At 41.3% G+C, this 11,786-nt stretch overlaps 1 protein-coding gene across 1 annotated transcript; it reads left to right on the top strand.

Moving 5' to 3' along the window:
• Positions 1 to 3,627: 3,627 nt before the first annotated feature.
• On the top strand, positions 3,628 to 4,626 carry T265_03601 (hypothetical protein; the record flags this gene model as incomplete). Its single annotated transcript, XM_009168136.1, has 1 exon — positions 3,628 to 4,626. The coding sequence occupies one exon, from the start codon at positions 3,628 to 3,630 to the stop codon at positions 4,624 to 4,626; it is 999 nt and encodes a 332-aa protein (XP_009166400.1).
• Between the last annotated feature and the right edge of the window lie 7,160 nt (positions 4,627 to 11,786).

Below are 11,786 nucleotides of genomic sequence, written 5' to 3'. Positions count from 1 at the left end.
TATATATATATATATAGATACGGCGACAACCTTTTTGGAAATTCTGACGTCTTCTAGATGTACCATTGGCAAACGGTATTTGACCAGTACTCGGTCGAGATTGGCCGTTAGATCCTGGCTTACGACCACTCAGAGCTCGCCTTAATGCCGGACCGCCAAGCCATCCGAACGTTCGGCCAGTCTTTTGCGGGATAGGCTCTTTGCCGTAGCAGCGCCCAACTGCGAGCGATAAAGTGGTGTCGGTGTGGAATTCCGCCTAACACTAACATTTTTGAACTCGGCATTACAAGGTTTTTCAGGTGTGTTCTTCGGAACCAAACATAGTTCCAGTCTGCCTCGTGTAAGATAAATAATTTTTTGGACCGACAGAGCATGTTTGATTTATACTATTGGACTACTAATGTTCTCTGTATGGGCTCTTGTCTCGTGTTTTCACCCACGAAACATCCAGAGGAAGCTATCTTTTAATTCAAGCGAACTGTCATTGCGTTTAGACAACGTTGTTAAAGCGTCTTCAGTTCTACTTGACCTAAGATGAAATGACCATAGAGCCCTTTCATAATTAGTGATCGAAATAAAATCTACACCACCGTAATGGATACATGAATGTATTACAAGCATGGTGTGCAGTGAATAAACCACTTTTGGGCTAAAGGTACGGGCTTGTGGCAACACTCATCTGATAATCAAACTGATGCATTGGAGTAACGTATAGCTCACTACCATCAGTAGACATAAGTGTGAAATGTCTAAAGAGAATGGCACAGGATAGGCGCCTCTCGTATCCTCAAGTGGAGATCGTCCATATTCCAAATTGTGACTCATTTACTAATACCCCATCCTAGTACGATTGCGTACAGTATACCACTACAGCAAATATACATAGAACCAATCTTCTAAGACGCCAAGACTGAGTTGGTGGCGGTCTTAAAGCACGAATGGGGAAGCGTCAATCATAATCTTACCTTACACTGAGCAGATGTTTTGTGAATCCGTCGTGGCGCCTTCTGTAATATCTGTGAAGCGGCATGAAAACGCGCACGCCTCGACGTCCTGTACTGACATATCAGCATATACATGCACAGTTCAAATTATTAGGAAAATATGTAAAAGAAAAAAACGGATATTTTTGAGCCCAGTTCGTCTATTCATGAACAAATATCAGACGTCATATGTCAAAAAACTATCACACTGATAGATGGGTGAAACAACCAAGGTGCGCATGATTTAACTCGTGTTTGTGACGGAAACAAGCCAGAGTAATAATTCAAGTAAATGATTGAGTAGGATTCCGTGTAACACCATAATTTAGACCGAACATTATAGTTCGAAAGTGGTCATTCGTACGCCTTACACCGAGGGCTTACCACAAGTTTCCGCATCAGCATTCTGATCAGCGGGAGGCGAATCAGATAACGTAGTACATTTTGGGTTTCGAGGGTGGTTTGTCCTTCGGGCCGATTAGGAATCTGTTCAACAGAATGCCTGAAGGTACTGAAATATGTGTTTGGAAGGGGGCCATTCGCTTCCTATCGAATAAGATAGACGTTGGTAGAAACAGAGAAGTGTACCCATAATCTGAACAAAAAATGACAAGGATGAGAACCAAAACTCCCAGCAGGGATGTTTTCCACGTTCACAGGATCATCTTTGCTGGAATTCCTCAGGTGCGCATCCTACTGGAAGTTAGAAGCTAGCTTCATTCGGAGAATGCGTTTGCTAATGTGTAGCAATGGTTTTAGAGAGACAAAGGCAATTCTAGCTCATCTACCGGTAAACGCATTAGATGGGGGATAAATTTCGAGGTAATGATTGGCCTGGCTTCGTACGGTAAATTTGTAAAGAAATACCACCTAAGTAATTTCTTGCGCTTAGACGTGCCTACAAGACGTGCAGGTGTTCTCACTCACAACACGTACTAGGTAGGTGTCCATAAATGCGCGGTGCAACGTAACTTGCGAGTCTGTAAAGCTCCAATAAGTGAATTAGGGAATATTGTTGGAAACGATGACTAACCTACATCAAATGTTGCGGCAAGGTGTAACCAGAGAGTTGAACTGGATACGTATGACAACTGAGAAATTTCGGGCCACTTATAATAGCAATCACAGTCTACTAGGATCCATCATGAGCCCCGAAAGTTCAGCGTAAATAGAAGATCACGCTTCACTCGGGGTTGACCGAAAAATGGGCTCAAATCCGATGCTAGAGCACAATTTCTCCATAAATCCGTTTTCCCGAACTCATCTTTCTGTAGGGTTTTGGGGGATCAGAATGCGGTCAGCTAAAATCAAGTAGCTAAAAATTGTCATTAAATTTGACTTTCACTTTTGAAACCGTTCACCCTAGGTGTCCAGGTTTACACGTAAGCTAGCCGGTATTAAGTAATCCACTGACACTTCACAATATGAGGTATGTTGTTACCAGTTGGTCACTGGAGGCTGGCAAACGGCTGTTCGAATCACCTGTCTTCATCGGGGTCTGTGGCAGTGGTGTTTACAATGAGGTGTTCATCTGATATATTAAGCGTGTATTTAGCGAACAGTTTGTACGATGGTTGAACATTACGGGGTGGGTTTTTAAACCGCTGGTCACTAAATTGTTAACTCAATGCTGCAGTCTGTTTGCGAGGATCTTCGGTATTTTTAGTCTGTTTCTAAAACATGAGAAAGTTTTATGCTGCTAGTTTCTGTCTTCAGGAAGTGAATCAAGTAGCACATGAGTCGGCAGCAAGTTATCATTTCTCACCTTCAGTATAATCGTGCTTTAATTATGTTAACCGTGTCCGAACAATCCAGCATATAATGGAAGACCCTAGCAACCAGAATACTTCTAATCTGGTCGGCTTATGATGAATTGCTGTACTGGGTTGCTGGGTTATGACAGCGTGAACCAACCATCAAGGCTTGGGTTATTCCACAATAATTTCTAATCTCGAATCAAATGCTGCCATTTTTTAAGTTCAACAAACTCGTGATCGGTGCTCGTCTGAGAAAAAAATGCAATGCTCCATCCGGACCGTACATAGTTCTGGCGTTTTTTTTATTAGTATTCCTTTCAACTACATTTTGCTAGCTCGGTCGAATTTACCGTCAGCCGTACACCGGAGGCAGTCAAATTTCAGGACTACCTGCCAATAACCGCCTCCCTCTCGAGGGGACAACAGTGGTGCAGGTATTCTAAACACTAGACGTGACTGTGTCAACCGTAAATCATGCGTAAACTCCCTTTTGTACCCGTTTGCTCACAAAACGATCATTGCGTAATCTAGACGCCGCTGCTAATCAGTCTACTTGATTTATTCGGTAAAAAAATATGGTTAGGCTGAACGTGAAATTTTTAAAGTAGATAAATTCCTTTACCACTCACACAGTTATATAAAAGTGGAGGAAAACGTTACGATTTGGATCTCCGCACATTTTCAGAAATCATGCATGAAAATTAGAATCCATCGAGTACTGTTTCCCAACGAAGTCGTGTGTACAATCATACTTCCCATCCTCATGTTATTTGCGTTGCGTGAGAGGCATGGGTTTATCAACTTTCTCAGCCCAATAGGTGGTGAGGCATATGTCGTCCAATCACATCCGTCGTGGGTGTACAATCTCCCCTGCAATAAAAAGAACCATGGTAAACAGGCATACACATGGGACCTTGATGCAAATGGATCAAACTGCGTTTCTTGTGCGATTGCTAATTTCCAACCTTGGTTTTGTTGGAACACTGTTGAACACAATCCAGTTGTACGTCCTCTGTCAATGCAGAATGAGTTCGCGCATCACCACACTCCTACTTCGAACTCAAAGTGTGATCGATGCATACACTTGTTTGATTATATTCACATCCAAGCTCGCTGGGTCGGAAATTGACACAGGTGTGCCTACGTTGGATGAGGCTCTCTGCTATCTCTGGTACAAAGATAATTTGTTCTGGTTGGGAGTTGTGGCTAGTGTGCAAAACTTAACATGCATATCATTCGATCGCTTCTATGCCGTTTGTTACCCGAGTCAGTATAAAATGCGCCAGATCCAACTGATTATCGGATGCTACTGTTACGAAGTGGGGATGACTTTGTTCTTGTTCATCCCCAATTTCTTCCTGCGCCGATACGAATCGAATCAATGCAACTCCCAGTTCGCTTTCGATGGACACGTCATCGAGCAATTCTTTGAAGTACAGGCTTATCTGTGGACGCTCTTTAACTACGTGCTACCTGCGTTCGTTATGATCAGTTCTCATGCATATGTCATCCACGTGCTACGTCGTCCGACTACTGGCCAAGAAGGCAGTCAGTTTATTCGGAGTAATGTTAAACGGTTGATCCTAACGACTTCAATGATGGCAGGTTTCCTACTGGTGCTTCATTTATACGAAGCCGTCAAATACATTTTGGGTAACTCGGGCATAGTCCCATATGCATCGGGTTCTGTGCTCCAACAAGTCGGCATCCTGCTCATCACACTAAGTGCTGTCTTGAACCCGTGTGTGTTGGTAGCAACCTCTCACAGAGTACGTATGCAGGTGAGCAGAATCATTTTGAATCTTGAGGTCATCGACAACAGTATATCCGCAACGGAAAACCAAACACTTTCGCGTGGACTCCCGGAGACACAGAGTGCTATTTAGTCCAACATGTTTTATGAGTTTCTGTATTATCAGAATTGTTTCTCTCATGTAGTGACAAGCCATGTTGATATAAGATGAAATCTATTTCTTGAGGCTTATTGTTATTGGTCAGTCGAAACCTGACACCATGCCGGGGGGCTTTTCTAAACGTGCAGCTCATCGTGCTTTCTATGATGGTGGCAGTACAAAAAACAGTGCGCTATCACCCCCTGGATGTGATTTTTCAGCGGACTGTTACTTATGGGGCCGCAATTGATAAATTTTGTTATTGTGAGCTTTCTGATGGAAGGTATCGGGTCACATTCACCAGAAGTTTGCCGCAAAAACTTCAGGGGGTAAACGTTGAGGTGAACCTGTAGAGCAACCCTGATAATGTTGAAATCGCCTTAAATAAAAAGTTCATGCACAATATTTTATCTCCTGAAAATGCCCTCGGACAAGGTCTATACATGAACATGGTGAATTTTGACCAAAAGATGATCAAGGTGATTAAATAGTATTACGCTTTATCTTAAAGTACGCTGGGAAAAAACGAATAATAGAGTATACTTTCAGTACTTTCAGCGACATCAGACGTTTTTTAGTTAGCCCCATACTAAGATAAATGCATCATTTATAGTCTGGAAGTTTGACGTGTCATTTGTCGAATTTGGGTGAAACTGGATACATCGTCAGTAGATGTTCACCAAGATGGCTGTCACCACGGATGACCTGGGAATATCCATCTTATTGTCAGGTCGGATCGATATAAAGAGGTTCTCAACTTACTCCAGTGGGTAGAAGCTTCGTAACCGAGTGTAACTTCCAGTATTAAAGGCTTCAAAAAATCGCAAACTCCTTTCAAAGCCGGGAGATGCTACGCGATTGAATTCTCCCTTCCCCCACTGAGGCTTTCACTGTTTCATCAGCTGATTCAAAAAGTAAAACATGACATTCTATTGACTCTTACAATTTTCAGGGCGTTTTAATGCTAGGGGGAAAGACTTAACACGTGAACGGAACACTGTTACAAACACGACAGGCCTAGGTGCAGGGATCTCGTAACACACGATATTGTGTTTTGGGTGCAGACTCGCACGAGGAGACCGGTCTCCAGAAAACAAACAACCCTCTTTATTTGGTGCTTTCCCGGTTGTAAAGTATATTTTTAAATGAAAATAGCAAAATATGGTGTATTATGCTCACTTCCGTTTAACTGCTTTATTATATAACAAGATTGTCCAGTTGTTCACCGAAAAGAAGATTTGAAGCTATATAAATGGCGGGGAGTTTTGCAAATGATCACAAGAAAAAAGTTGGCAGATCCCAAAAGTCTGACGGTTCAAAGTTGTACGGAAGAGAGTAGACTGAGCACGTCGCAGTGACATGAGTTTTACTGTGAGGCGGAGAGAAACCAAATGCATATATTGGAGGTTAAACGTAAAACACACGAAAATAAGTTGGAATCACAACATCGGAATATTGACTTGGAAGATCCTCAAAGATACGAATAACCAAATTATAGGAGATAATTATAGGAGATATAATATATAGATAATTAATACCCTTAAGTGGAACACTGACTTATATGAAGACCCGATCATTTTGACGGGATGGTCAGTCTGGAAGAAAGGCTTCCGTCGAAATTTATCTGCTGATATGTGACGTGCAAAATCAGGTACAGGTACGTACAGTCAGGTACAGGTGTAGGGTAATTCAGCTGATTACTGTTTCGTTGTATAGCAAGAAAAAACTGGATAATTTGGTACGGCAATCTGTTTCTAATAGTGACTAAAATGGAATTGCAGAGTCTTTCTGCCATATACACGGTTAATTTCGATGTCACTTTGTTTTTCGAATGGCGTGTGCACAGTACATAAATAATCAGCAACTCAACAATTAAGTGATGAACACTACGGCGCCGGTTCATTTCAAACAAATGAAGGTCTAAATAAATAACGGGAGAACCGTACTCGGTTGCTACTCATGGATCACCAACAGCGGTTATTTCGTGTTACCTGTTATATCCACATCGGAATTTTCGCTTTGTATGTAAGTTGATAAGTTAGTTATAATATTTGCCCTGAAACTTCCTTCCTGTGATGATTACCAGAGAAAAGCGATTATGTCAAAACTTCACTCCTGACAATATAGATACATGTTCACTCTTAGATTTGCGGAAGTTTGTCTTTCCAAGGGAGTGCTAGCCACTTTCTCTACTGATAATTTTTATTTCACTGTGGAAAAGGAAACCGCCATTCCTATACTAACCTACCACTCATAAAGTTATAAAAAAGGATTCGTCTGGATTCGGTCAAAACCAACTACGGATACAAATAAAAGTATTTGGCGAAAATAAATATTTATATGAAATTCTCAAATGTTGTGATGGGTAGTAAATAAGTTATTTTCCTCACTGTGAGCATGGTGTGCTCATTGCTCTTACTGTGATAATTTTAGTAGAGTTCGCTACCCGAAATATAAAATCATTCTTATGTTTCTGTAAGATAGCTGTACAAAAATGCTAAAAGTTGCTGAAGAATAGAAAGACTAGAAAAAGCTTCTCACTTGTGTGACAGTACCTTGCAAAAAATCTTGCCAACCAAACACTGTATTCACTGTGACATTCCGGCAACTGCGAGTCATCTGCTGAACAGAGGAAAGCCCATAACATTTTGGACAACACTTCCTTGCTCATCGGGATATTGGACGAACGAAGGGTACCAAATTTCCGTGTATCTGCCCAACTAGTCTTGGATGGAAAAGTTAAAGTAAAGATTAAATTAGTTTCCTTCACATTGCTTCTCAGCTAGATTATCACTATTTGCGCCCAGTATTCGTTGCTTTCAGGACAGTCCAAACCTGACTAGTTTGGAATAGAATCAGTCACGTTCAAGTCCCGTTGTAATAACTCCTGTAACCTCTCACTAACTGTTGGTCGCGTTGGTTGGCTTGAGTTCATTTTTCCAACTCTTTTGTGTTCTCGGTGAATCGATGAAAAACCTGAAACGCTCCGTTTTTAGTAGGGTTAGTTTCTAGAATACCGAAGACCGCCGTTATGACACTCTGAGAGGTTTGTTGATGGTCATTTTCATCTCTCGTGACATATTTGGATAATCATCCGCTAAGCTCCTAAAGATAGGTGAAGAGAGATATGTTTAACTCCAAAATATTTCTATTCGAGAAGACAAGACAGTTAGTTGCTGAGGTTGGTGCACTACGCGATTCCTTAGCATTCCAAAACTTCAGACTTGGACAGATCGGCCTCAAAGAATTCGTCCCTTAATGAGAAAGTTTCCAATAATAAGTAAAATGAAATAAGTACAGTAAATAGACAAATATAGTAAATAGTCAAACTTACAATCATGGAATACGTGTCATGAGGTTGTATAACCGCAGTGGAGGGAAGGAGCCGAAGAAGATTCACCTCGACAGAAGCGGTCAAAATTTCAAGCATTCCTATTCGCAGACTGCCTGCGGATCAGCAAAGTTAACAACAGTTCGTTGAATAGCCTTTTCCATTACCAGAATTTTACTTGACCCCTGTGTCGGCTCAACATTTGGCACTATCCATTATCAACAATTCACCGAGTTTCCCCCTGGGGTGAAATTTAAAAAATCCTAATATTGTTGACTTTACCAGTCCTCATTTCTTCTAACAAGGCGTTACAGCAAGCACTTTGTTCAGAGTATCGTAAGGCTTTTTCTAATTAGACCGGGAAAATAAGACGCTTTAGTCTCAGAGAGCCGCATCGCACATTAAAGCAGTTTTTCTCTGGTTGTCTCCATATAATGGCATTTACGCGTTTATCAGAGCGCATTCTACGGATCTTCTGCAAATGTCCGACTTCGATGAAATGTTGTCCATCATGTTCATTTTTGGTAAAATATCGTAGTGGTCCTGCTTTGCATGTTAATTTCGGAGCAATATTTTTCGGCAGGACTACCGAGCATATTCTGGAACAAAGTTCCATGTGAAAAACACACAAAATGAGTTAAGCAAACTCTGTGTATCCAGCAAATATTTAAAGGAAAACATGCCGTGGTTTAACGATTGAATCACACTATCAGAAAATTAATTTGGCTAAACCAATCGATTCTAAAATTGTCTCCAGTTTAATAAACTCAGGAGACTTATCGCGACCATCTGCCCGAACCATTGGCGAATCTTAGAAAACATTACCATACTTGTGACAGTAGAACCTGCTTCAGGTGGACCACCTCACCGACAGAATGCACAGACCTGGGCTCGAGAGCTACAAGTAAACTACCTGAGTTGTATCAAAGCGCAACACATGACGTTCTGTAGGTTCACTTGGTATCATCATTTGCGCAGTTTGCATTCAATGGGTCCTTTTTATATGGTTGACTATTTGCCTCCTGACTGCTTATCACTACAAGAAATTAGGTGAAACCCGTTTACCAAGCTGGATAAAGTGTGGCTTTTCAGCCGGCACTGGCATCAAATTGTGAAAGAATCTAATTTCACACTTCTACCATCTTTTCTGGGAGGAGACATTTCACCGAAAGCGCAGATCAGCTCTGAATGAAAGTCCTCACCGTCAGTAGGTACTGTGTTGGGGCGAGCAGAAGAAACGAAGTGACACATGACTGTATCACTTGGACTTCCCATCACGGACCACAGGGATGCTGCCACCTCTATGCGGGGAAATAAATAATATTGGTGTGCGTTACTCACATTACGTTACCTCACATTTAGATATTCTAAGTGGTCAAAATATCTGGGAATAAGCAAGTACTGCAGAATTCACTTTCCAATGCATTATTCTCTTTAGAAAGCAGCCACTAGTGTGAAGGAGAATGCCTTTCATGCGAATCCTCATCTATGCTGGCGTGTGGATTAAAACAGAGGTCTACTGGGCCTAGCATAGCTACTGTGTGGCGCATCATCCTATCGATTGTAAGGATCAACTGAGAACAGCTTGATGAGAAGAAGTCGGAACGTATCTCGCCTACTCATTGGGTTTTACATAGTAATGAAAGATATTCTCGGAGAAAAAATTGAGATTTGGACCACTGGTAAATTTGCACTGCTCATTCGGACGTGCGCGAGGAGGGATTACTTATCTCGTGATTGTAAACCAACGTTTGTTGGCTAATCGTAACTTCATTACAGTCATTTAGCAACCTCTTATCAATGAAAGAACTACGTCCCAGAGGTTGAGTTCACTGACTGACCTACCATAAGTGTTGCAAATAATGTACAAACAATAAACAAACGATACGCAAGCCAATTTCTGTCTACAAGATAATTATCGACCCAAGGAGCACTTTTCACTCAGAGCTTGGGTTTCCACACCTACTAGTTATGTTGTGGAGCCGAGTTTTCCATGGCGGTCAAGTGAATAGCCAACCACCTTGCAGTATTGATTATCCTACTGGCTGGAGCATGTCAGTTAATTTGAGGTTCGTTAATAGACATCTAGGAGCTTGCTCACAGCGTTGGTTTCCGTCAAAGTCACCTTACATTGACCATACTGTCAAAATTGACGAAAGTCGTTTCTTGTGAGGCCTACTCTCTAGAGATTCCTCTATGCTTGTGATAATCCAGAAAGTTGCAAATGCAACCAAGTGTAGATATTTGTTCCTGCATTTTCATCCGTAGTCTGAGGTCGTTAAGTACAAGTTTCCAAGAAAACATTCAGGCGTTCAACAGCCGTAGACACTCGTAGGAATGAGCATATCGGCATTTGCCCTTGCATAGTTAAAAAACCATTCACGAAGACCATGGTATTGAATTACCCTGATGATGAGTGATTTTGTGGAACAATTAAAATTTTATCAAATGGATATGAGAGGATATGAGAACTTCAACAACGTTGACCTTACGCGAGAACACTCCCATTCTATTGATTGCCCATAAACACCAGTTAGAAGCCACACCCACGGTAAAATGCATCTAGCTTCTTTGATCATTGGTGACACATACGTTTAGTTAACAAAAAAATAATACCCCCAAAAAATCAACAATGTTGATGTGTATTGTGCGGTTTCATTGACGTTTGTTGTACAAATATCCAGAAAGCGCAGAAAGAAAGACCAGAAAGACCCGCTTTCGAAGAGAGTTTTTTGCTGTTGCTCTGGAGGTGCACCAAAAAATCTCAATGTTGTTAATGCCGCTGTTGCCAATCGTGATGGCGATGACGAGGATGAAGTGAGGATGTGTCGTTAAAGGATTTGAGTGCCAACTTCCGTGTGCCATATATTCGTGGACGTTTCACTTCAAAACCACTTTTGCTAATCACTCGCTGCTCATGGACTATTTTCTCGTCATCACAATACGAAAAGTGCAAAAATCAGTTCGACCTACAAATGATAGTACAGCAGCTGCACTAACGTGACAAATACCCATCTAGAGTTGTTCGATTTTCCCGTACCCTATGTTCTGTGAGTAGCCATATACATGATTTATCAAATATGTATAATGGAATTCTGGGACCATATTAAGTCCACGTTAGGTAATGACACTGATGGGCGTTCCCAAGTAATATTCAGGATTCTTTTCTAAGGTTTTGCCCTACTAACTACCTCATACCTTCAGAAGAAACGTGCCGTCGTAATAGATAATTTTCACTCGACCATGAATTGTACACCAGTGGTGCGAGGTTCTCCAGAACATACTACAAGATGTGGGACTGTATTACATTCACAACGATCTTAACATCGGGCAGTCTGAGCCATCACTCATAATGAATGAGGCTTTGGTATTTCCAGAAATTAACAAAATTCTTGCTTTTCGTTATAATTACTGAGCCCTGATTGGTCAATACACTGAGCAGAGCACTACTTCCCGTTTTTAGCGAACTGAACTTTTTCGGTATCTTATTAAAAAATGTCATGTGCTACTGCGGTTCCTAGGAAAATCCCTGCAACTATCCAAAAAAATAGAAAACAAAAACTACCAATTATTAGCAAAATTCCCAAAAATATAGTTCATTTTGACACGGTTTAAGTTGTCATTGGAACCTACAATGAAACAACCACGGATCGTCCCTACAAGGGAGAGATTATAGCAGTGGAGTTGTCATACAAATGGAATCATGTCCTCCATCTTATTCACCTAAATGGTATCAGAACACGCGAAAAATCAGTGCGCTTAGTTTACAACTTATTCTCTGCTGAGTTGAGAGCTGGCCTCTCAAAACTCTTAGCTGCAGTTG

This window comes from Opisthorchis viverrini, assembly GCF_000715545.1.
Source record: "Opisthorchis viverrini unplaced genomic scaffold opera_v5_55, whole genome shotgun sequence".
Classification (NCBI taxonomy): Eukaryota; Metazoa; Platyhelminthes; class Trematoda; order Opisthorchiida; family Opisthorchiidae; genus Opisthorchis; species Opisthorchis viverrini.
The sequence above is the reverse complement of the archived record's forward strand: the minus strand, read 5'-3'. Positions and strand labels throughout refer to the sequence as shown.